At 40.5% G+C, this 27,070-nt stretch overlaps 1 protein-coding gene across 6 annotated transcripts in view; it reads left to right on the top strand.

Annotated features, from left to right (window-relative positions):
• The first annotated feature begins 3,657 nt into the window (after positions 1-3,657).
• galnt2 (UDP-N-acetyl-alpha-D-galactosamine:polypeptide N-acetylgalactosaminyltransferase 2) overlaps positions 3,658-27,070 on the top strand; it is a 63,674-nt gene continuing 40,261 nt past the window's right edge. For 2 of the 6 annotated variants that reach the window (XM_034075449.2, XM_034075440.2), the window contains exon 1: positions 3,659-4,314. In XM_034075449.2, the coding sequence (XP_033931340.1) occupies positions 4,219-4,314 (96 nt within the window). In that variant the 5' untranslated portion in view covers positions 3,659-4,218. Of the gene's footprint in view, positions 4,315-27,070 lie in introns of all 6 variants that reach the window. The other 4 variants (XM_034075431.2, XM_034075458.2, XM_034075466.2 and 1 more) reach the window with 4 other exon arrangements.

Below are 27,070 nucleotides of genomic sequence, written 5' to 3'. Positions count from 1 at the left end.
TACTTTTGAAAACAATTCTGTCTGTGTATTTGCTTCATTTTTTAAGAGATACATACATTTAGCCGGGCTGTAACGCTTTGGATTTAATCTGAACATTTTATTTGAAAAACACTGAACACAAACCTTAATCAATAATCGTCAGAAGAACTACATTTAAATTAACTTTCTGTAAATCTGTCATTGTGCAACGCCCCTTGTAAAAACACTGTCGTTGTGGTTGCTTCATATTTAGATAAACTGAAATGACAGTCATTTTGTTATACTATCAATTGGTCAACTGAGCTGTTCATACAACACTTCAGGCTTTCATTCTGCAAATTGATCATCTGGAAATATTGTTTATTTAAAGGTCCCATGTCATGGCCATTTCTACTGATCATAATTCCATTGTTGAGGTTTACTAAAATAGATTTATACTGTGCAATGTTCCAAACTCACATTGGTTTCTCATACAGCATCTCTGTATAGTATGTGTATTCACCAGGTATTCACTCTCTGTCCTAAACGGCTTGTTGGAGCTCATGCCCCCCCCCCCTCCCTGTGAGCCCAGTGTGCTCTGATTGGTCGGGACGTTGCGAGGCTCGCTGCTCAGTGAGCTGGCTTACTGGTGTGGTTTCCGGGTCGACGATACAGCGTGAAACTCATCCCGAGCTCACACAAACACTCACAGCCGAAGTAAAAACAATAAGTGTGGCTTGATATTGAGTAAGAAAAGGTTTATAAACGCTGTGAGAATGGGTCTGCGGAGAGCATTTCTCCACTATCCCAACTCGTCTATTACCAACCAGGGAGCTCTATGCAAGTTAAGTGGACTCCCTGTTAGTGGAAAATGAACGCTAAAGGTCCTGGTGTGTGAGGAGCTCCGCAGATTGGTCCATTTTGGTTCCCGGAAGAAACAAATGGAAAAAGAGAAATCTCCAACGAGGCGTTCTGGGGCAGCACAGACAGGTATTTTCTGTGTTAGAGTTGTACTCGCTACAGGGTGTACTTTGAGGGTTTGTGACTCTGCAGATCGTTTACATGCAGAAAAAGCTACATAACACACAAGGGGACAGGTAATAACTGGAAAAGCATGACAATGGACCTTTAAACATTAATGCAAAGCTGTCAAAATACCCCGGATCAGAATCCTAACAGATTGACATTACTTCTGTTCTTAATAAAGATGAGGGGCTTTGATGTACTGACGGTACTAAAATAGAAGTCTGCATATTTATCTTGACAGTCACTCAGATGTTGCTATCAGATAAATATCATTTAGTATAAAAATGAATAAAATGTACTCTTGGCCACTGTGACTGCATGTTAGGGTTTGTGGAAATTGAAATTTTTTAATTTGACAGAATAGGAGTGTCAAATCAAGAAAATGGAAAAGTGTTTTTAAAACCTTGTTTCTTCAAAGAGCCTTTTTGCCTCAGTAAAAGCTTCACAAATGAGGCTCTTAGTAACGGTGCATGGCTTAATTGCACCTTCCCAGCTCTCAGAAGTGTTTGACGTTTTTGTTTTGTTCTGACTCGTCTCTCCTCGTTTGTTCCTTTAAAAAGACCTTTGAAGACTGAATGGGTCTTTACTTGACCTCTCACTCTCCTTTACCTGTTTCTCCAGAAAATGGGAGCTTGTGTTTTAGGTAGTGCAAAACCAAGAAACATACTAATTTAAGATCATTTAAATAAAAATAAATGTAATAATACAAAGTAAAATATGACACATGTCTAATCACGTTTTACAATATAATCAGATGTGTAAGAAATTCATTTGTCTAAGTTTTGAATATGTTAATATGGACATACATAATCAAATCCTATTATATTGTTTAAGTTAAACTGCTATACATAATGGCAAAAAAGGTTGAAGACAAGATACAATGAAAACCATTTTCAACATCAAAGCACTTTGAGTGTCATATAATTGTAATTCACAAAAAACGATAAAAGGATAAATCAAATACTGTGAATGTGTGCGAGCTCTGCTAATGTAATAAATCAACAGGGGAAGTTTCATGATATCTATATGTTATTATCCTTTATATTTTATATAATAATATGTATCTCATTCGCCAGCAGAGTCTGGCAGACAAAGCTGAATGATTGCTTATGCAGCTAATTCAGAATGCTGCTGCTCGAGTCCTCACTGACACTAAGAAAGTGGATCACATCACTCCTGTTCTGAAGTCTTTACACTGGCTTCCTGTGTGTCAAAGAATAGATTTCAAAATACTGCTGCTGGTTTATAAAGCTTTGAATGGTTTAGACCCAAAATACATTTCTGACCTCCTGCTAAATTATGAACCATCCAGATCTCTCAGGTCTTCAGGGACTGGTCAGCTTTCTGTCCCCAGAGTCAGAACTAAACATGGTAAAGCAGCCTTCAGTTATTATGCTCCAAATATCTGGAACAAACTCCCAGAAACCTGCAGGTCCGCTGCAACTCTTACTACTTTTAAATCCAGGCTGAAGACTTTTCTTTTTATCGCTGCTTTTAATTGAACTATTCACATCTTAAACTGCACTGTAACTTTTATCCATGTATTTTTTCTTTTAATGTTTATTTTATTATATTTTCTTTTTAATGACTGTTTTTAAATGCCATTTTCTTAATGTCTTTCGTTTTTTGTAAAGCACTTTGAATTGCCTTGTGTTGAAAAGTGCTATATAAATAAACTTGCCTTGCCTTGTCTGCCTGTGATTATACTTTATAATACCATGAAAGATGATAATGAAATACAAGTATATTAATCTTGTTTAGAGGAACTTTTTACAAGCACTACATTTCACATAAGATGTTGCCTCTCTATTTCTGGAGGAGTTCATGAGAGCCAAATGTATCTCTCTTCAGGGGACATTTGAGACCCAACAAGTTATTCAGGACATGCCAGGCAGAGGGCAAGAGATAAAACCCTCTTTCAGCTTCTGCTAAATGTGCACATCTGTTTCTCTGCTTCTCAATCCTCCCCTCTCTAACTTCAGCCTGACTGCCATCCATCCATGCTCTAACACTACTGTGGGTAACATATACATGCTGAGTCGCTCTTCAGACCACCGAGGAGCAGCAATGAATAAATGTTTGTGTAATACTACTGGGACACTCTTTGGAGGCACGGCACAACGTCCGTATTGATAGCATCTTTTTTTCTAAACTTGGACTGCAGTGCCTTTTTGCTCTCTAGTCACGAATCACATGTTGTCCCTGTTGAAAAGAAAAATGTCAGGGGCAGGTTTAACCACGCTGAGCATTCATTTTTATTTCAGCCAAAGGTGTTTCTGAAGAGATCTATCTGAGAGAGAGAGAGGTGACGGAGAGCCACAGGCCATACATCTGTTTAAACTGAGCCCTCACGTGTTTTCACAACCTGAGGATGACTTGTCACAAACATGTCCGGTAGGCTAATAGAAGGAGGGAGGAAGGAAGGAATTGATAAATGACCAAGGAAGGGAGGAAGTAAGAGATGATGGAAAAGAGGGATGAAGAGAGGAGCAAATTAATGGAGGGAGAGAAAGGAGGAAATGCATGAAAGAAGGGAGGAATGAATGAATGAATCAGATGGAGGGAGGAAGGAAGAAAGTTAGGGAGAGAGGAATTAATGCAGGGATGAAGGAAGAGAGTGAGGAAAGGAGGAGTGAATGAATGGAAGGGGAGAAAAGAAGGACGAAAGGAAGACACTGAAAGAAGAAAGGGAGATAACTTTATCCCATCTTTTCCAAACTGGTTCAGAATAATACATCCATGTTTCAGAACCAGTGAAGATACTCTTTATAGTGTTCTCTGATTTAACCCGGGTTAAAGTGTCTCTGGCGCCCCTAGCGTGTCCTCGGTGCAGCTCCAGCCCAGACAGACACGATGATCAGATCCTCTCTCTCTCTCAGCCACATTACTGAAATGTTACAACACTCACTTCCTACAGGGACAGTCCCCACCCCCTTTACTCGGTGTTAGCACGGATCCCCGTACGGCTCGGCTCGACTCGCTGCCAGCCCCGGCCCTCCTCCAGGGCTGCCTGAGCCGGCGTTTGATTGGATTAGAGCCGGCTAGCCTTTGCCCTCTCACCCCGCTGATGCTGGCTGCTTCCTGCTCCCTCCGCTCACCCTGACCGACTGACGAAACTCGCCGAAGCCGCACGGCGAAGCGCCCTGCACGGACACAGAGCACCGGGACGAGCCGCTGCAGCCCGACCACAGCCACCAAACACGCAAGCGGGCTGACGGAGAACACGAGGCAGTCATGCGGAGGAAATCGAGGATATTGCTATGTTTTGCGGTGCTGTGGGTGGTGGGGATAGCCTACTACTTCTACTCGGGGACAGCGCTGAGTCGAAAGGTAGGATTTCTGTTCCTCAACTGCTTGTTCGGTCTCCGTGTCCTGGTGGATGTTTTCTCTCCGGACAAAGCGGCGTGATTTGGCGCTGTTGTGCCTCTTTTTCTTCCTTTTTCTATTGGCTCTTTTCAGGCTGCACCGATGCTGTGAGGAATGTGATAAAGGGCCCGCTAGTATCAGTGTGCAGGCATTGATTTGCTGGAGATGAGTGTAGATAAGGGGATCGGGGCTGGCCAGTCGGCGGGCACAGACCTCCCGCTGCGCCGCTGCTCCGCTGCTCGCTCCCTGGTGAAGTCACAGAGGAGCACGTCCACGCCGAGCAGCCTGTCACCCACTTTAACGTGGCTGCACTGGTTAATGTGAGAGCAGAATAAAAGGTGCACGCATGCAGAGGGATTGTTATTAATATTGGGGCTGCTGGCCTGGCTCTCAGGGCCGGGGGGGGGTTTAGCCGATAGAGCACGTCAGCACTTAAGCTGCTGCTCCCAGAAATGAGCAGAGATCAGGAAGTGTGCAGATTAACGCTGAGTTAAATCACTGTTACACCATGCTGTCAGGATGTGATTTCAAAAAGACTTCAATATGTATATTATTTCTACTGTGGGAACACAGTCAGTTTAACCTGACTGCTGTGGTGTCCAGGTGTTCTGTCTGTAGACTGCTGATGGCAGAGCTGTGTGAACATATTTTCACATGCCAGATTTGTACACCAAGTTATTTGCCAACAATGTTCTTATTTTGTTCAGATTTAGTCCAAGCTGTTTAAGAGATTCAACAATATATTTCTCATATTTTGTCTACCACATTTTGGACAAGGAAACTGAACAATCTGGACAAAACAATCGATAAGAGCTAAAACAATCGATAAGGTGATTGACAGAAAAGGTGATAATTATTTCATTCATATCTCAGGCAAAGACAAGCCAAACATTTGACAGTTTCAACTTCTTAAATGTGAAAATGTCATAATTGGCCTATAAATAAAATATATTTGACAGAATATCGTTGGGGCGTACAAAACTTAATGTCATGTAGTTTTCTAAAGCAATGATTTGATGGTAGATTGATTAGATTCGATTAAGTTTGTTAGTTGAAGCCATTGTTGAAGAAACAGTACCACTTAATGAAGTTAAACTGTACAACTAACTAAAGCCCCCCAAATGGTTATACAGTTGTTCAACACCTTTCTCAATCAACATTATCATCTTGTGTGTGCCTTATAAACTCTGTTGATCAATTATGTATGCTGAACACACTATTTATCAAATTACTATTAAGTCTGTGGTTACTGATTCTTTCTATATGAGTCATGCTGTTGGTTTTCAGCGACTCCTGAAACTGTGGGTCTTTATGGCACACGGCAGGAAACTGTACACCTCCGTACTAGTAGCACTTTTTGTGTGTGTAGCCATGGATTCCATTCACGATAAACCAGGCCTGTACTTGCAATAGTATGGCATGTCTGAAATGTAAGTTAAATATTCCCCAGGTATAGAAAAAGCACGAAGACATGTTCCCATAGTACACACATCTCCTTATATTCTAGGTGTGTCTTTCTTTGTGGATGTGTGTGTATATTGGCACTGGAGGTAACAATTGTCTTCATTGATAACTGTTGATTGTTTAGTAATTTTTTTGTTCACAAATCCAGGGTATTTAGATGACTGTCACACAGGAGTTAAAAAAAAGATTTGATAATTGATGGATCATCAACATAGTTGCCGATTATTTCAGAAGTTGACAACTAATCAATTAATATTTGCAGCTCTACTTGTGTTTGTGTGAGAACAAGAGACTAAGTACAGTCCTTTTTTGCATTGGGGCCACATCCAGCTTACTTACTGCGTGTGTCTGCCTGTACATCCTGCTGGGGAGTGTATGGAGTGCTCTGTGTGGGTGGTTGTGTGCACAGTGCCTCTAATACCCTGTGATGTGGAGGTGTGTGTGTTTGTGTGTGACTGTGAACGCCCCGTGTGTATTCCACCTGTCTCTTGTCTTGGTCTATCTGTCTCTCAGTGTTTGCTTTGCTCCAGTCAACCAGAGCAGCCCTTTTACTTTTCCATTAGGCTGATAACTGTGTGAGTGTGTGTGTGTTACCGTGTGTGTATTTGTGGTGGTTAAGGCTGTCAAAGTGACTCTCCATGATAAGAACTTTCTCTGGAGTTGGATTGGAGGCAGCATTAATCTGGATCCGGGGTGAAGGGCTGCTCCCGGCTGCTGTCTTTACACAGGGACACGTATTCTGGTTAAACAAAGGTGGAGTTGCAATGGTTTAGTGTTGTTGGCAAACACATCTTGTTCCTTTCCTTTTTGAAAATTGAAACATTTAATTATTTCTCACGGACTGCTTTCATGAAACAAACTTTGTAGTAGTAAGTTAGTGCATTTTTTAAAAAGCCCTCAAGATTCAAACAAAAGCTTTACATGGATAGACTAAGTAATCTGAGCTGGCAGCCTATGAAATAAAACCATTACAAAAACACTCAATAATCCAGAAAGTGAAATTAGGAGATTTTTTTAAATCATTTTTACCATACAACTTTATTTTGAATCTCCCATGGCACAACTGTGTAAACATTTCCACCCAACAGAGCCCTGTAATACAATTGTTTAATCATATTGTAGCTGCTTTTTGTGAGTTCATATACATTTTATGATTATAATAAATAGACATATACGTTCAAAGTGTGATTCACAAGTTCTTACATTCATTCATCCGTCAGACTTGAGATGATGGCAACTTTTTGATGGATTCATTTAACTCCTCGCTTCTCAAAGCTACATGTGGGTGTGTAATCTGTGTTTGCATCCAGCAGCACTGTGCCTGCCAGCATACGGTCGAGGCAGCTAATTCAAATGCACACTTCTGTATAATCTGAAGGACGGTGTCTCGACCAGAATATGTAGTTCAACCGGTATCTATACACCCAAGATACTGTGACTGTAAAGATCAAAGCGCCCACCAAACAGCATTTCTCACTATTATCAGTTCAAAAGTAGCCAATTTAAAATAATGTCCCTCTGGTAAGAGTCTGTGTGCCATTTAAAGACACTGTTTGAACACAGTATCACTGCCTGTAAGCTATACTGGCGTCCTGTGCAGAAATTAATGGGGCCATTCCTGACAAATTCCTTGTGGCGTTTTTTCTTGGTCTAGTGACAAAATTAAATAAAAAGACTGATATCCCACCATGTGACTTCAGAGGTCTGAAGGAAACCTTTGTTCAAAAATGGTCATATTTGATCAGAAAATTCGAAAATATTTTTCTGTGGGAAATGTTGTCTTCTTTTATAAGTGTACTCAGTGATACTTATGATGAGTGCTAACTGACCTTAACTTCAACAATGAAATAAGAATACTTTTACTTAACTTCTTCACTTTTTTAAGAGCTGAGAGTTTTGTGAAGTTCACCCCATTCACAATGGGCAACCTCATTATGATGGTTCTGAAATTAAGGAACATTCAATATGTTCAATCATTCATATTGTAATCTATGTTAGATTAAGACATATGGAGGATGTATAACTCAGTATTTATATTATATATGTATGTTTTCCCACATAGTTGATGTATAGAAAGTGGAGTTTCCCCCATTCCTTTTTTCGTCAGTAGTTTTACAGGACACTTTGGAAGACACCCTACAGCGGGACTCATGCAAACAAACTTGTGTCTGTATCTGTAAGTGCATTGTTGTACACATGAGGATAATGTTGCAAACATGAGCCTGCACGCTCACCAGGACGTCCCATTAAAGTCTGCCGTGTTGGACAAACCTCAGAGGGCTTTTCCTGCCAGCTCTTAAGAGCAACGTCCCACTGTTGTGTTGAGTCCACTTTCCTGCTAATCAGTGGCGTGTGAGAGGAGCTACATGTCAGATAGTGGAGGGTGGCACCAAACCACAGGAAAAACAACAAGCACAGACTTTATTAGAATGTTATCAACTGTTTGAGTAGATTAGTAAACAGACGGTAATTGGATTTATCAGCGGTAGTCTAAGCAGCACACATTTTTTGTTTTTTTCCTAAGGTGTGTGGCACGTATCTGGTTCAACCTACAGTATATCACAGTCTCATCATATGGACACAAGCCTACCAATAAGACACATCAGCTCCACTGTGGTAATAAACCTGAGTGTCATTTTCTGCAGCACTGCAGTTTCGAATCTCGGCTTGTACGAACACAGCCTTACTACAAAGACGGCCACGTCAGGGTCCTTTTCTTCCTCCTTTTCATCTCTGTCCAATTTGTCGTTAATAAATGCTGGTGTAGACGACAGTGGTTGCAAACAGCTCTTGGCAACAGAGGGCAGGCTGACCTCCATGTTGAATTAGTAATGGTGTCAATCTGAAATCTGCGTTGTTGGTTGCTGTAAAAGCTAATTGATATCCGTGTTTGTCCTGTCCTTTTTAAATTTGCTGAACATAATGGTACTCTGCCAGCAGTTTTATGGGAATTTTAAAACATTATCAACTGTGTTTATTTTCATAAAGAATAGAGGAAGAAGGACTGTGCAAGAACAAATCACACACACGTGTGGTAAACACAGTCGTGCCAGACTGACTGACGCACACTCTGTCCTCTGCTGATAGGGAGCTCAGCTCTCACCCAGAGGTGGATCACTGCAGTAGAATTGCGAGTATTTCTCAGCGTGTTGCGATTTAGCCAGAGGTTTGGATTAGTTTCTAGTTGGTGGCGGAGGATTCAGAAGTGACTTGTGAGCTTTTCTTGTGGCACACATGAATCGGCTCAGCAGGGATCCAGAGAGCTTTAATGCTGGCTGGTCCAGAGCCTGCTAGTGAAAGTTACAGTCTCTGTTATCTGCAGCGACTGCCTGCCTGTGCATGTCTCAAACTCCGGCCTTATCCATACATCTTTCTCATCACATGAAGATTTGACTTAAACGGAGTGTTTCACTGTTTTTAAATCGAAAAAATGATAGGAACATGTATCAGTTAACACTCGTCACTGAGGGTGAAGGTGATGATGGTCCATTGATAGTGTGTGTTTTGTCTTTGGCCTGTTATGTATGTGTATCAAAGTGGATGCTGCCCTCTGCTCCTCCACACAGGAACCCACACTAACTGCTGGAATAAGACACAACATCTTTGTCAGCCCTCACACACAGACCCAGCAGTATGTCGGCAATCTTTACAGTCAAACCCTTTCTTCATGGCCACTTATACACACAGTGCTTTACTCATCACACTGATTACATGTGTTAGAGTTCCTGCTGTTGTCTAACTGCAGTGCAATCATCTCCCTGAAAGAGCTGTGGCTTTAAAACCACTTGAGGCCTCGGCAGTTCAATATGTTTGTAATGCCATAATACAGAGTCATTTCAGTCAGCAAGCACACCTATTATTACAAACCAATTGCAGTTCCATAGAGCCAACACTGAATCAATAAAAGGTTTGAATTAAGCTGAGGATCCCTGGGTATTGAATCTCTCAGAAGTGTTGACTCTGTTTGTGTGTTATTATAAGAGATGCACACTTCCGACAGATGCTCAACAGATTCCGAGTGTTAAGATACCAGAGAAGAAGATGTGTCACTGCTGTTTCTTTAGATTGTATTTTCCAATGCTCTTTTGAACCCTAGTAACTGAGTCATAAAGAGTAACACTAATTCATAGCTGGAGACCCAGGAGAGATAACGTTGTTCTGTGCCGGGGGAGTGCCTTGCTCAATGGATGGTTGGTACTCATGGGAGGAAAAAACTGTTATTGTTTCATTAACTATGCACAGCAGTGTTGTTAGGCTTTGAAAAGTGATATAACGGTTCAATCCTAGGTTTTTCTTTATCTATTTATGTTACATTATTAGAGTTATGTTGCTCTAAACTGCAGCTCCTCTACTCAGCTGGTGACTTTTAGATTTGTGTATGTAGCCGAAGCTATAGTCTTTCATCACCATGTCATTTATGTAGCCATTTAAAACCCTTCTGGGCCAAGTCAGCTGGAAACACTCAAAAGTCAGACAGAGAATATTTGTTCAAACAGGTCGTGGAGCTAACGTTGGCTTCATCACAGGGCTTCACTTCACTATATGAGGAATATAGGCGATTCAAAATCATGATTTGATTTGCCATCAATAAATAGATAACAGTAATGGCTACTCGGTTCTAGATTTCTGATGTTTTCATTATACTGCTAAAATACAACAAATTGATTGTTTTAAAAACAATTAAGGGAATTTCCATCTTTTTTCAAATGTGTCTTTCGTGTTAAAACCAAATATTGTGCAGCCCTACTTCATAATGTAATGTTAGTATTTAGATAATCAACTGAATAAGCTAGCTAATTGTTTTTATGATGAATTGTCCTAAAAATGACAAACACTTTCAAGTGGAAATCTGCTCGTGTCAGCATGTTAAACTGCATAAGTGCCATGTGAGAACGGAAAGATTGAAGGTTAAGTAACATCCTATTAAAGAGCTAAGGCTTAGCAAATGTTCAATTTAAGCAATAACTGTAATTTAGAGACCGTAAAAAGGAGACAGAAAGACCAGTTGATGGTGAAAAAAGTAAATAAAGATTGATGAAACAAGGGCAAAGTGGTAGAAAAGAGAGTGAATGGATCCACAGCATGAGAATGGTAGGTTTGGCAGCTTTATTTGCTCCAGTCAGAAAGTGTTGGTGCTGACTCGCCGGCCCTGAGACTGAGAGCCGTGAACAGACCGACAGCTGTGCAGATACCGGGAGATATAGTCTGAGACATCGCCAAGAAAGACGACACATTGTTTTTTAATAACCCCGTAAAAAGAGCAGTTTAAATCTGTTCATATCAAACTGTCAGATGTTTTACTACATACTGATTTGTTGCGTGGGAACTCCAGTTTTTATTTACTTCATTTATTCTTTATCTTTTGTTTCATTGGTAGTTTCCTTGTGGTTGAACACAAAAACATGTTGCATCTGGGAGTGTGCTCTAAACTGGATTATGGTTTCCTCTTATGATGAATTTCTTCCCTGGCAGCAGACAAGCATTATGCAGAAGTTGAAAGGAACGAGGATATCTATTGTGCATGGGACCAGCACAGAGGCGAGAGGCTTTCAAAGATATGTCTGTTATTGAAATATTAAGAGAAAACAGAGCAAACCTCTTTCATTTAATTTGTCACCGAGAGGCGAACCATAGTAGCTCCTTCACAATGTTGACGTCTTCTTGACTTCACAGCAAAGCCAGCGGTCAGGTCAGCAGTAATCTGTGTTCCCGTTATCAGGGTAAACTATTCAAAGTGGCTGATAGGGAGCGCAGGTGGCCATGATGCTTTGCCTATGTCTTCTCTGTGGCAAGGATATTCAAATCACTAAGTAAATGACAAGCAGCACCCAGCCATATCATGACATCATTGAGTTGGTCCACTGCTACTGGTCTTTGTAATGCTTTAATGGAAATCTGTTCTGTGTTTGACTGGGCTGATTGTTGTGAACAAATGATAAGAAAATAATAATAATACATTTTATTTTTAGGCGCCTTTCATGACACCCAAGGACACCGTACGTTTAAAAAAAAAAATAACTAAATTAAAAAAAAAATTAAAAAAAGCTACACTACAGTGAGTAATTACTCACTTGCATTTTAATTATTAAAATGCATAACATCAATATATTCAAGGGCAAGATCCTTGTGATTTACCTGCAGTTGAAAAATGTCTATCAGGATTCAGATTTGAATATTATTTTTGTATTCAACCACCTGAAGGATGATAGGCTGCATTTTCATTATACCAGAAGTTGTAAAGGAAATCGGTCTTTTAGAAAATCAAGAGAAAATTGGAGCTCTACCTTTGCCACCTCAGAATGTCAATTCAAGAGTAAATATAGCAGTGTGTGCTCCGATCTGAAGTGGAAATGACTCCATCAAAAGAGAAGCAGCCTGTATGAATCAGCTCTCTGGAGAATATTTGAGTCCAACCTGTTTAAAGAAAAAGGATACAGTATCTCTGCCTGAATGTCCCGTCTGCCCCGCTCTCAGCTGGTTGTTGCTGCCGATGTACAAAATAAATATAACACGGAGCGCATTGAGACACAAACGGGCATCTTTCCGCCCACATCATCCTGAAACATTCACAGTGTGTGGATCGGTCACAGAAACCTGAGTCTCACATTGTGCGTCTGCCTCAACCTCGAGTGACGTGGAGATCTTTATTCACCCCCTTTCTTTTCGGAACATAACTTACTGGCAGTATCCCAATAATCATTAGAAATACTATATAATATAAGTATGTGGTGGTGCTGATTGAGAAGTCATGTTGAATGTTCAAATCCAATAGTCAATGGGGAAAATAATAATCTCTTATTTATTTGAGATGTTTTATTATAATATTATTTAGAAAATGTTAGTAAGGAAATATTGCCCTGTGATGGCTTTTATGAATCATCAATCGGTCAATCAACCATTGACAATTTAGAGAGAACAGGTAATTAGTTCATTGGATTTATTATTATTATTATTTATTATAATATTATAGGATGGCTTAGTAGCAAAGCAAACAAAGGCCCCTCTTTAATGAAATTCAGCTCCTAACAGATTTTTAAGAAGGAAGAAAATGTCCAAAAGTTGTAGGAAGATAGATTTGTTTGTTTAACATTGGAGTGGTGGGAGGTGTTAATTCACTCAGCATCACATCATGGCCATTGAATAGTGAACCAGTATTTGTTTTCAGCTTTACTCGGGAGAACTATTACCTTGTAAGAAAAACACTTATACGACTGTTACAAATGGTCTTTTGGATGATTCTTTAATTGGTTCTTCTACCTGTGTCATAATTATGCTTTTAATGTCTTTAAACTTCAATTTAATCCTGGTTTAGCAAATCCTATTTAGCACCCACTGCACTTCAGACTTTTCATTAATATGTGATTAAGGGCTATATAAACTGCTCTGTGTGATTGTCAGCATGGTGATAAGAAGAGGCAGATTTAACTAATGTCCCCTGTCACAGTAGCCTCAATAGACCAGAATGCAATGCAGTTAAAAAGAGTTGGATAAGTTCTTGACAATTAAATCGAAAATTGGCTTTTTTTGTCCACTTGACCAATGTTTACCTGACTGATCAAAATCAACATGGATTTGGAAATTATTCTTCAAATTTCAATTTCATCACTTTCGTAAAGCCATCAGACTCCATTGAACGAAACTCCAATATTCATAAAAAACTTAATTCAAACTCTTTAAAAACTACAAAAAACTCAAAACCGTCTTTCTAGTGTTCCAACAATCACCCAATAGATTGAAAAAGGGAACATACAGATACAGCACCTTATATCTAAAGGGAGAGTTCCTGTGTAGAATAAAGGTTGAAAGAGATGTAATTGATTTAACCGACTACAGCTGCTGCTCGTGACCTCTCCACCCTCATTACCCCACACACTGTCAGGCACACCCATTCAAAAAGGTCCAAATTCCACAGTAAAGTTTGTAATGTTACTTATTGGTCAATACTTGTAAAGAAGGAAGCTTGTAAAGTGTTGTTTCACAGTATGTTGAAATGGGTTTCAGGAAACAGAGGTGCTGACTCAGCTCTGCTGGCTTTACGGTTAAAAATGAGGACGAATTGCAGTGTGACTGAAAAAAGGGTTGGAAAACTAAAGTGAGCTGTTTTTGCACAGACTCCACAGTGTTCCTCTATACAGCCTGTCAGAGCCTCATATGCTAAATGAGGTATGACACAATGGATGGAAGTAGGAAAAATGAATAATTAGTTTGGTTTTTGTCTGTTTTTTTTCGACACAACCCACTACGCAAAATGTTTTTTTTCTCCCATTTTGCTGGCTTTTCCTGTGGGCTTTCCTCTCCTCTCAGGGACACGTCAGCAGAGATTTAAGGACCCTTGTGTTTGTGTCTCAGTCTGTCCTGTGTTTGTACAGCAACTTCTTACACAATTTGGCGAGACAGAAACGTTTTTTTCCACTCATCAATTCAATTTCACTGTCTGTGACTGACCCGGATGGCTCAAAAAAGCAGGAAAAAATACAGCTTGAAGGCGGCATGAATAAAAAGTCCTCTGTCCAAGTGGTAGATATTCTGAAGGAGCCTGAATATTACATTTACACAAAAAAAAGACTCCTGACACAGCAGAGCTAGTGGAGCTAAAAACAGAGTGCTGCTGTACGGCATATTCCTCTGGTGACAGAAACCTTTGATGGTGCTTCGGTAAATATAGACGCATGCATTTAACGTGTTCAGTGTTTTAACATAAACCCTCTATTTTAACATAGAGTAAGTCTAAGGTTCCTATCAGCAGAGGGTTGTATGTAATGCCAGTTGTGCAGCCTCAGGACTTTGCAGCCTGTGCCAGTTGTAATTGTAGGAGTTCATGTACAATGATTTATTGTAGGAAATTCTTGTTGCTCTAATTAATCTGCTGTACTCATCAGTTCCAGTCTTGGATACCAGCGCGGCCAGAAATAGTTTGTAGCTGAGTGGCAAATTGCTTTGTTGTAGTGGCATTATTTATTAAGAAAACTTACTGAGGTGTTTAGTCTCCCTGTAAATATATGAACTGACCGGTTGTTAAACCCTCCACAAAAACAGAAGTGTAAGGACATGGATTACAGTGTCTGTTCAACCTACAGCACAGCTTAAACCAGCGTCACCTACTAACGATTGGGGCATTAAACACTACTCTATTTTGCCGGGTTATAGGTTTAAAAAACACTGCTCACCAAAGCACACATAGCTACATGAACATTAAGGGTAGCCAGTTGCCCGTGGAAAGTAGGATGCTACTTTGGGCTAGTAAATCTAGAAACTACAAAATAATTAAACCCCTTAAAGTAGCAAATGAGCTTTCTTGATTCCTTTTTTAAATCTCTTAAGGGAGTGTGCATAGGGAACTCTGGGAAAACTGTGGTGTAAAAAAAGACCCAGTTTATGAGCCGGAGCATTAGCAAGCACTTTAAATGTCCTTAAACCAGAAGTTAGCTGAGTGCTGTTAGAGGCAGTGGGCAGAACTCTAAATGTGATTTCTTTAATAAAGATTAAACATTACAATTGACTTAAGTCTTTGTTTTTATTTGATAACTCCTAATAAATAAAACCATTTTGTTAAAGACCAAAAAACACGGCCACCCCTGAGCACATCCGTTGTATATTTACATTATGAATGTCAGCTGAAACATTGAAAAGTGTGCTGGAGACTGCTTTTCAACCAGCTTCCCCTTACTCAGGACATATTTCAGTGTTCAATAATGATGACGTTTGACTCCTCAGTTTCTCTTAATGGCCATATGGTAATGCACTCACTTCCCTCTGTCTTTTCCTCCCTTCCCATGGTTATATGCTTCCTTTGTGTTTCTCTCTTGCATACATTTACTTTTGCATGTATAATTTCTCACACGATCAGTTTTTTTAACTTAGTTTTGTTTTTACTCATTTAAGTAGGCCAGAAACGTATTCGGTCACCAGGGGAGCTAATTATTAAAAATACAAAATGATCGTGATGTACAGACCCTCCAGAAGCAGGCCTGTGACCTACTTTGGGCCCTAACCCACAGCTTTATAAACCACCTACATGAAGGGGATAACAGAATACCCTGAGCTCTGGGCCTCATGCCCTTTTCTGTGTCTGTGTGCGTTTCTGCCTTAAAAGGTAAGTTTGATTTATCAGTGCTCTGGGCTCGGTGGGGGTGTAGCAGATGTGATTGTGTCAGACTCCATCAAGATGGGCTAAGAATAGCTCAAACCATCTAACACTTTAGCATGGGCTGGTTTGAAATGGGTTCTTTCACGCTCTCTCTGCCGCATGCTATAGTGCTCTGAGGTCATGTTGGAGTCTGTGCTGACATGCAGCTCTCTGAGGCCACGCTTTGAAAACATTTATGGGGATTTGTGTTAAAAATGTAGTTGCCGATTGCTTTGTGACACTTTTAAACGGCTGACACTGAAAGAGTATCCTCTGATTTAGACACTTGTCCGATACCGCCATTTCCCCTCTTTAATCAGCCAATCTGTTCATTATATATTTGTACAAATAAAAAGATCATCCTGTGAAACAGATACTACTTCCCTAAATGAAGAAACCCACAAAATGACTCTTACACTCTTATTATGCAATATTTCAAACTTTTTATCTACACCTTTTCCCACACTGGCAGCAGCATTTTCTATTGGCATGCACCATTCAAACATTCAAAATAAAATGTAAAGTGCAGCATCGAGCAAGCGTTTAAAGATCCCAGTGTAGATAGGATAGAACTTAATGTAACCTATACCTCGTTGACAGTTATTGACAGATAGTTGAGTCTAATGGATCAGTTTATATCCCATCATTGTCAGATACAGTGTGTTTGGGTCAGTATTGGATTTACAAATCTCTACTATTCGACTGTATTTGTTTTGCTCTCTCTACTTATAACAACAGTATCTGCTGTCTGTTTGTTTGCTCTTGACACACAACTCCCACCCCTCCCTACTGTCACCCTTTATTTAGTGGGAATGCTGAACAGGTAGTTGGAATGCTGTTAACAGCATTCCAACTACCTGTTCTTCTACGCACGAAAAGTTTATTATTCCGCTTATTTTGGCCCTCTTCTCCTCCCGCATTGAATATCGCAGAAACTCCGTTCAAACATCAAACCGTTCAGCTCGGTCGGGAATCGCAGGCTATTACTTTTCTCATTCATAACTTTCATAATTGCAGAGATACATCCCATAATACATCCCATTTTTAACCATTGAAGTCAATGGAGAGATTCTTCAGACTTCAACAAATCTTCAGTTCAACTGCTGACTGTTCATTCATACTTTCACTCGGAAAAAAATTTCCAACTTTAAAATGTTGCACATCTTTCTGAGATTATTCGTGTAAAACAACTTTTAAATCTGATTCTTACTTTTAGAGATATTAAACATTGTTCAGACCTTGGTAAAGAGGTCTTCTTCAGATTTTAACATTAACTAGAGTGCGTGATGTCACAGCTATAGTGTAGGACAGCTTGAAATGTGCCTTCATATTTTTTTTTAAACCTGCCATAATTCCCAAACCCTACATTCCTGAGTGTGACGAAGGTAACTTCGCCACGGCTTCGGGCTGGGTAATCTTGCACATGGGGATTTGCACAGTACAGTCAAACATTGCCTATTTGCACATGTTATACTGTTTATTGATGTAGTGGGTATTAAATGATTCAACTGTATTCAATTGTGATGTCGTCTGGCAGACGCTGGTCGGGCTCTCGGCTCCACCTGGAAAGAAAGGGGAGTTATAGCAAGAGCGCCAAAAGTGTTGGTTTGTGTAGATTGACAGCGGTTGAGATTATGTGCAAGGGATATGTTTAGTGTGTAAAGGTCACGATATATAAGGTGCATTAATGGTACAGGTTACTCCTATAACAGTCAACATCATAACACTCACCTCCGCCTGCTCTCCCGTCTCCGGTCCCAAGGTCCGTCATCGTAAAGGGTCCCCGGGGAAACAGCGGGTTCTTTTTATCGTTCCGGATGGGGTTAAATGAGCAGGTTGGAGGCGGGGGTGATTTGTTATCAGGTACATTTGGCGTGTTAGTTTATAACGGGTTTTCTTTTCATACCGTAATTAAATATAATATAAGTAAAGGATGTTTGTCATTCTCCACTAAAGGTGTTTTGTGAATAACTACGGTCCTTATCTGAGCTGACTATCTCTGCACATGCCACCCCTTTTGGATGGTACGGTCCGATGGGTGAGGCTATAAAGGGTGGCATGTTGGGCTCATTTGAAGGGGGATAGTGTGGGAGACAGTCATTGGGGAATATTGATGTGGGCGACCAGGCACCAAATGATGAATAAATACTCACACCGGGTTGTATCAAGAGGTTCTGCCTCTGTCTCCTTACTTGGTCGGGCCGCTCAAGTGACATCGTTCACACTGAGACATCATTTTTCATGACAAACGTAAGAAAACATCTCGTAGCTTGAAAAATGACAAATAATTAGGCAAAAATAATTAAACAAAATGCCTCTTGAGGGCATGAAGTGACAACAACTTTCAACATGTCTCCATTAAAGCCCATTGTAATTTCAGACTGATATTTCCTCACAGCAGCAGCCACACACCTTTTAGTTAATCTGCCAAAAAGGCCACATTATTGACCCGAAAGTACACAAAAGGCACACTTCAGATACTCAAGGTCCTTGACATGCTTCACGCTTTGACATTTCAACGATATATGTTACGGTTCTTCAACAAAACGTTCACATGTAAGAGGTTTATCTCTCGTTCAGAACAATGGAAACCTTTGATCTCTGGACACCTCGTTAGCTCAAATATAAACACCTGTGTCATGGAACACGATGTCATAACTCCAACTGACATGCTCAGAGCAGCAGACTTCAGATAATGGTTAATGGTCCTGCCCTCAACAGCTCTACGTCAATTATGGGGTGTCATCATAAGCCGTTTCCATGGAAACGCATCCCTTCGCCATAAAAGACGACGTCGCTATACATTAACTCCTATGAAAATTTTCAAAAAGTGCTCAAACTTCCCATGTGTGCTAACAGTCCAGCCGTGAAGACATCTACGGGACAGTTTTGAGATGTCTTCAAATGCCGTTGCCAAGGCAACACAATGCTCGCCATGAAACACGGTTTTCTCATAACTTCAGTGAAAATGCTCCAAACGGCCCAAAACTTCACAGGTTTGGTAACGATGCAGCCATCAACGCATCTAAGCATATTATGGGGTGTCATCAAATGCCGTTGCCATGGCGACAGACCACTCGCCATGAAACACAATGTCGCTTTAAGTCCAATGGACACAGTCCAATCGTCCCCCAATCTTCACTTGTCTATCACCGGTCCATGCCTCAACAGCTCTATGCCAAATCTAAGATCTCACCATATGCCGTTTCCATGGAAACGCATCCCTTGCCATAAAACACGATGTCACTATAACTCCTATGAAAATGTTCAAAAAGTGCTCAAACTTCACATGTGTGCTAACAGTCCAGCCGTGAAGACATCTACGGGACATGCCGTTGCCATGGCAACACAATGCCCGCCATGAAACACGGTTTTCTCATAACTTCAGTGAAAATGCTCCAAATGGCCCAAAACTTCACAGGTTTGGTAACGATGCAGCCATCAACGCATCTAAGTGTATTATGGGATGTCATCAAATGCCGTTGGCATGGCGACTAGGGTGACCAGATCCCAACAAACCAAATGTGGGACAAGGAGTATGGTTGTGTGGGACAATGTGGGACACCCTCTCAACAGCACCCCCCAACCCCCGGAAAAAAAAAACGTAACAAATATATAACAACAGAGCAGAAAGTGAAGTCAAAATGCAGTTTTTTAATAAAGAAAAGTAAACTAAGGCTAACCAAGGCAGCAGGCATTATTCACTTCAAGTGTTTAGAAACGCATCTTCTTAATTCAACTAGTGTATTACCTGTACAAGTAGGCACAACATAAATTAATAGATAAAATAAAAACCAACACTGGCCAGGAGGGAACAGAAACATAATAATACATAAAATAAAATAGCTTTCAGTTTTGTCCATCACAGCAACAGAAGGTGGGCCCCCCCACACAGTGTGTGGGCTATTTTGTCACCTAGAACCACTGGTGTCTTTGACTCTGTCAAACATCTCTCCACAGAGGCAGGGGCAAGCACATCTGTTATTATGGACGCTGCTTTTGTACGACCACATGACATTTTCTTTACTATCTCAGAGTCTGGAAAAATGGTCGGCGCTAGCTTGTTACCAGTCATTTGACCGGTATGAATGGGAGTGTTGCACTGTATGGTAAACACTGGTTATTTCTGCTGCCTGCTGCTGTTACCTTGTCTGAGTGGCCATCATTTTTTGGTTTGAGCAGGAATGTCTCCATAGAGTGGGATGTCTCTTTTTGAGCGACACGTTTCTTGTGAGAATCGCATTCTCTGTGTCTTTTGACGTCGTATTCACCGCCATGTGCAATTTAAAAATTACTCTTGCAAAGATTGCAAAACATCTCTGAGAGTCGCCCTGCACTGGCTGCACCCACGGGTAAGTGTCTTCCCAGTCTTTGTTGTATGTGCATCTTCTTTTCTTCTTAGCTGTAGTTTCAGTTTCCTCCATTTTCCATAACCTGCTGCGTTCGTTGTTGTTGTTTGGCGGGGTGGGGGGTTGTGTGTGAGTGAGTTACTCTCATTGGTTAACACTTGACCAGCACCCGCCGTGTGTTACAGTTTGATTGACAGCAAACACAGCCCCCTGATGATAGCCTTCCCTGCTTTCTCAACAGCCATTGGATGAATCTGATTTGAAAGAAAAGCGTTTTAGCCAATCAAAATGAAATATGCGGGACATCGTCTCAATTTGCGGGACGCACCAAAAGTCGTGAAAATGCTGTGCAGTCCCGCGCAAAGCGGGACATCTGGTCACCCTAATGGCGACAGATCATTCACCATCAAGTTAGTTCAAAAGTTTGCAGTTCACATGCTCTGCTGCTTTTCCAAGCCTTTTTACATTCTTTTCTTCTCTCATCACACATTCAAGCCCCCAGTGTTCATGTATCATTTCAATCTAAATTCTTCACTTTCTTCTTACACATTACATTTCAGCATAGCAGTTTAGCTTCAGATTTTCAGCATAAAGCATTCCCACTAGCAATTTCTTCAGGAATTGCATTCTCTAGTTCTCTCTGTTGCTGTCCATTTACAACGTGTCAGCCGCAGAGCGTGTGATGCTCTCAGAGGTCAGAGTTCAATGCCTGTCCTGCCTGTGAATGATTGACCCGTCTGTGTGCAACTTCAGCAGCACAAAGATGTGTGCAGCCATAAACAGCAAGCAGGGGTGTCTGTGCCTGTTGTTAATGTCAGCTGACTAATTAGAATTTATGAACACTGCTAAAGGAAATTATACTTTCACAATCTGTAATGGCAGCATTGAGCACCAGAGCATTTGTAGTCTGGCCTAACTGCTGTGTCTGCTGTTTCTCTTGTTGGTAAATTACTGAGCTCTCTCTATTACTCACTCTGTTTACAGTTCCTAAAAACAGCAACACAGTAGAAATTAAATCAGACTTAGTTTTTGTTTTGCAGTAAGAACATGGTGCTGAAAGTCAATGTCTGTATACAGATTAGGAGCTGAACTTTAAGAAAGGAGCAGATTTTTCCTGATTGGTTTTAGCACCGTATCTTCTCACAGTTTCAATCAGTTGACATAGATTCCTCCTATCAGAGAAATGCCAACATGGGAAATGAACCACAAAGATTTGGCCCAATGGACACATTTGAAAACATTAGTAACTGGTTACAGGTGGTGGTGGTGTAATACTAGGCGGAGAGCAGCTTGTGGTATTTAAATCATCCACTGAATCATGTGCACTGTGGCCTGTGGAAAACATTATTATGGTCATAAAGCTGACAGTTTGCCTGTTCAAACATGCTGACATTAATTCTGTTCCTAGCTTATTGTTGCGACACATTGTGACATTAATTGTTTCACAGTATTGGTTGATGTTTTTTTGTTCAAATTACTCATTGATAGGATTGAGAAATACATGACATGAGAAGTCATAAAATGTAGTAAAGAGATAATAATACAGGGTGTATAAACTCTGCTGACACGTCACATTAAGTAATTTTTATTCGGAGATTATCACTTTATAACCAGAAGCTTGGAGCACTTGTGATTGATATGTTTGATAAATTGAAAAATGAATATGGGATGATTTATTTTCAGTTAGTAGCTGGCTTTACACTTTTGTATGTCATTCGATTGATCTTCCAAAGCATGCCAGTTTTTTTTTTTTTTATCTTATTTGCACCCAAAAAGATCCAGACAAGACATTTGAAAGAAGAAGTACAGTACTCCACTTAAGGAGAAAAACATCAATAACAAAAATAGGGGACAAAAAAAAATAAACTCACATAATCTAGATGAATACAGAACAAAATAAATGAGAAACAAGCTAAATATTCTTGCCAACCAGTCCCAAGTGAACGATCCAGAAGAATACATAAATGCATGAAAAACAATACAGAGGAAGGAGTTGTTCTGTGTGCTGTAATGTTCACACCTCTGGACATGGAGCCCCATCAGATTGTTTTCATTTCAAACATAAAGCAGTTTCACTTTCCATTTGCATTTTGCTGATGTGATGTAATGAAAGGGAAACTTCCAGCTGCTTTCCGAAATGGGCCACTGCCAAACTCCATTTGAATCGTATAACACACCCAAGAAAAAACACACAGCCCTAAATAAAAGTGGCTTGATTAAGGCCTGTAATATGTCACTGTATGGTTAGTGAAACTATAGGTCGTAACTCAAAATAAGACATGCGCCTTTTCCCCGGGGAGAGCCGCGTGATGAGAGTAGCAATTTGTTTCAAAGCGGCCTGTATCCCATTACAGAAAAAAAACTCCTTTTGTGTGCGACCAAAGTTACAGAACAAGAGTTGGACTGTGTAATTAACTTTCATTAAAAGTCTTACATTTGCTCCTTTTCTGTACTTTCAGCCAGTCGAACAAGATTCTGACATAATACAAGCTTAAATATTGATGAAATCCTGGCATGTGTGCTCGTTGTTGTGACACACATTTTACACTTCTGCATACTCGCATGAAAAAGGCAAGCCATCAGGACCATGTGTATTAATAATGCTAAATAAAGTATGAACAGGCACCTTTACACATTGACGCACAGGGACTGTGAGAGGCCGTCCATCCCTACTTTACTCACCATGGTTGAACTTCTCAGCCTTTGAAAACTGTTTTATATCCTCGGCTCTCTAGGAACTTTGTCAAGTTAAAAAAATAAATAAGGATGTCTTCGTGACTTTAAGGCTATGTTAAGACTGCATCATTTGTTTCTTCGTAACAGTGTTAACGTCACAAATCTGATCATTTTAATTCTGACTTGAGCCACTTTCATATTTGTCCCTAAATTAGTATACAGTTAGAATTTTTTTTCCGTCTAATTCTCAGCCTAAACAATCATTGATGTACATTTTACGTCACTCCAGATTGACATTGGTGAGAATTCTGCACTGGCGGGAGTGAAATGCAAACATGGAAGAGAGCTTTGATGAGGTAGTCAGGGATTTGTATCATCTGCTCACAAAGTTGTCAGCTTACATGCAACTTGTTAACGAAACTGTAAATGCTGACATCAGTGGCCCCCATGTTCATTTCGTACGACGGCATGCTGCTTGTTAAGTCTTTGTTTTTGTTCTTCTGCACATGCGGGTTAAGTTCAGAGACGTGACCAACACTGGAAGATGATAATAACATGATAATAATGATATGATAATAAACAGCCAAACACTTGTGGCAACAAATCTGATTTAATCACTCAGGCATGCAGTGTGAACTTCTAAATCTGTAACTCGAAGCTAGAGTTACAAACTGGGAGTGTGGAGTTTGAAACGTAGCTGTGTTTACTGGACTGTAAGGGTGTAATGAAAGATGGGTTTGAGTTGCATCATGAAAATAGTAGGGTCTATTTTATAGCTTGTGTCATGATAGTAGCTCTAACTAACCGTATCTCCTGGTCTGCTGGAGTGACTTTACGGTCTGGTTAATGTCCAAACAGGAGTGTGTGTGTGTGTGTGTGTGTGTGTGTGCGTGTGTGTGTGTGTGTGTGTGTGTGTGTGTGTGTGTGTGTGTGTGTGTGTGTGTGTGTGTGTGTGTGTGTGTGTGTGTGTGTGTGTGTGTGTGGCCGTGGGTGTGTGGCCGTGTGGAGAGGGAGATGCTATGTGTTCCCCTAAGTGTTCTGTGCTGCTTAGCCCTGATATATTTGATTCCCTGTCTTATGTAATATAATTTGTGGAACCAAATAAAGTATTCAAATGTGTGTGTGTGTGTGGAGTTTTTAGGATCTAGAGCAAAGGTTATATGTTCATGTTTCTACGTTAAATCTACACAAAGAGTTATGCAGCCCAGGCACGATGGTACGTGAGACTGTAGAAATCTTGGCTTTGGTTCAACGTAAACACACACTGAGAACAGAAACACACACATTACCTGCCAATATGGCTCACTTTCATACATGATACCCATTCACTAAAACACACACCTTCCCATGCTGACTTATACAAAAGGTTCTCCTTGTATGGAAAGGAAAATATTTATGGACTTTAAGCGCCTTCCTGTTCTAACCACACACACACACACACACACACACACACACACACACACACACACACACACACACACACACACACACACACACACACACACACACACACACACACACACACACACACACACACACACACACACACACACACACTTCTATGTACGACGTGACATGTGCTGCGTTGCAATTTCCATGGCTGACAGTATCATTTAAAGGGATTTACTGTTAATGTATCCAAATCTTTTCAGAGCTGTTGGCACCTTTTAATCTTCCTACCTTCTTCTCTAAGAAGCCAATTAAATTCTCCTTTTTATTTTCCCTTTTAAAAATAGCAGGAGCAGCATTGTTCACCTGTCACAATCCTGCAATGAACAACACAATGAGAGCAACTTGTGGATTGTCTTTGAGCGAGAGGAGCGTTTTTGTGGCAGTAATCACAGACCGCCGCTGTGGTCGAGGAGGGACGATCGTTTGCTGTGAGCAGGGAGGAAGAGGGGGGTGCAGGGAAAGAAAAGAGAGGAAGCAAGTGGTTGATGAAAGACTGTGTATGACTGAATTGGGTATTTTATAAATCCCCACCCTCTGCAACCCTCCGCCCTGGCCTACTTTTCCCCTTCTGCTAAGATGATTCAGCACTCAATCTCCATCTGGCTCCTTCTTTCTTTCTCTCCTTCTCTTGTTTTGCCCTCCCTCTCTCGGTGTCCACAGCAGCTCTTTATAAAAATGTAAATCTGAACTTTCCCATTTTCAGGAGTAATTTGTCCAAATTAATTCTAAAACTCCTGCTGATGAGCAGCAGGGAAGAAGAAACTTTCGCAATGCTGATTATAATGATTATCGCTCCGGGAACACCTGACATTTGGAAACCTATTTTAGGGATTCAACATGTTTCGCTTTTAGACTGATGATCGTCAGTTCTTGATTGTATCAGGGCTACATAGGGGCGTGTTATGACTCCATTGAGTGCTTCTCAATCAGCACATAGATCATCTTTACATTCAGGTAGAGGGATGAAGACAGACTGCATAGTTTTACACGATAACGGTGATGACTTGCTTTGTCCAGCTCTGCCTCCCGTCGCTCTGCCTTTCTTGTTTCTCACAGATCTCCTCACTGCTTCTGTCATCAACTGTGAATCAAGAGTACTCTCCAGCTGTCTTTCCTGCATTCTTCCTCACTTTTTATCTTCCAGCCCTTTTGAGGCTCTTTCATGTCCTCCATGCAGTCCAGAAACACAGAAGGTCCTGTCTCTGACCCTGCTCACACACCATGAAAAAAAGTGTGTGTGTGTGTGTGTGTGTGTGTGTGTGTGTCATTACAGTGCCACAACAAAAGATGTAACGGACACCATGAACCTGAGCTCGGTTTATTGTGTCCGTTGAAGCGTCACTGACAGGCAGGCAGACAGATGACCGGCTGATGGTTGTCCTTAACAACAGGCTGACCACTGTGTGTGGCCTCTCCAGTTATTTTACCAGTTAATGGATGGGAGGAATATCCTGCCAAATATGAATGGGCAGTACTCTGACTGTTGCAGTAGGAAGTTGGTATAATGTTTAATGAGAGGCTGTACATTAGTGGTGCATTGATCTCTAATGATCACTGGAGCTGCAGCAGTTAGTCAGTCAACAGAAAAATACTTGCCAACTATTTTGATAAAGGTTAAATTGTTGTTTTTAATGCAAACATTTCAGAAAATGCAGTTTTCAGCCTCTAATGGAGAAATGTCCCTCCGTTTTATATCGTATTAAACTGAATATCTTTGGGCTTTTGACAAAACAAGATATTTGATGGATTCTGATAAACTAGGAGGAACATTTGTCAATCAATTAATCTATAGAACATTCTGCATGTTAATCCATTAAGAAACTAATCACAAGTTCCAGCTATATTAAACACAGTTTAACCAATACTAGCTTTAGTACAAATGTATACAAACTCCCCAGGATCTCAATTGTGTCTCACATGTGTTGCTTTTTCTGTTCTCTGTAATTGGTAATTGAGTGTGTATCAGAGATGTTCACAAGTCTTTTTTTGCAAGTCCAAGTCTCAAGTCTTTGGTCACGAGTCCAAGTCAAGTCTCAAGTCTTTGTGGGGTGAGACTTGATCAAGTCTCAAGTCTTTGGTCACGAGTCCAAGTCAAGTCTCAATTCTCTAAAAAAATAAAAGTCTCATGTCTCTTCTGGTTGTAATAAGCCTTCTATTGTCTGCTGCTATCCAGTCTGTTCAGAATACTGCACGGCTATATCTAAGAAATTCAAAGCATTTACTGTGTTATTATCACTCTATTAGCATACAGTATCAGTACTGATTAGTTGTTTGTTATATGATCACTTTAAACAGGCTATTGCAATGCAATATGAGGAAAAACATCACACTTTAGCTAAATGCAAACAACTTATAAGCAAAACACTTCAGAATCAGAAATCAGTATCACAAATACTTTATTAATCCCCCGCAGGGAAACTGTTAAAAGTACTTAAAAGCGGGTAATGATTAACGTTACCGACCTTTTGTATGTCATGTCAAGAGTTGGATGTCAACGCCACTCAACTCAAACAAGTGTGACAAGCAATTCACTAATCTTTTCAAATATTCAGTTACAAAGCTAGTAGCAAGCTAAGTCAACATTACATAGCTGATGCTGAGCTAAACATGTTTGCTAACTGTCCATATGCGTTAATGTGACTGACCTCTCCGG

This window comes from Pseudochaenichthys georgianus, chromosome 3 (assembly GCF_902827115.2).
Source record: "Pseudochaenichthys georgianus chromosome 3, fPseGeo1.2, whole genome shotgun sequence".
NCBI classification, from domain to species: domain Eukaryota; kingdom Metazoa; phylum Chordata; class Actinopteri; order Perciformes; family Channichthyidae; genus Pseudochaenichthys; species Pseudochaenichthys georgianus.
This window is presented reverse-complemented; position numbering and strand designations above follow the sequence as displayed.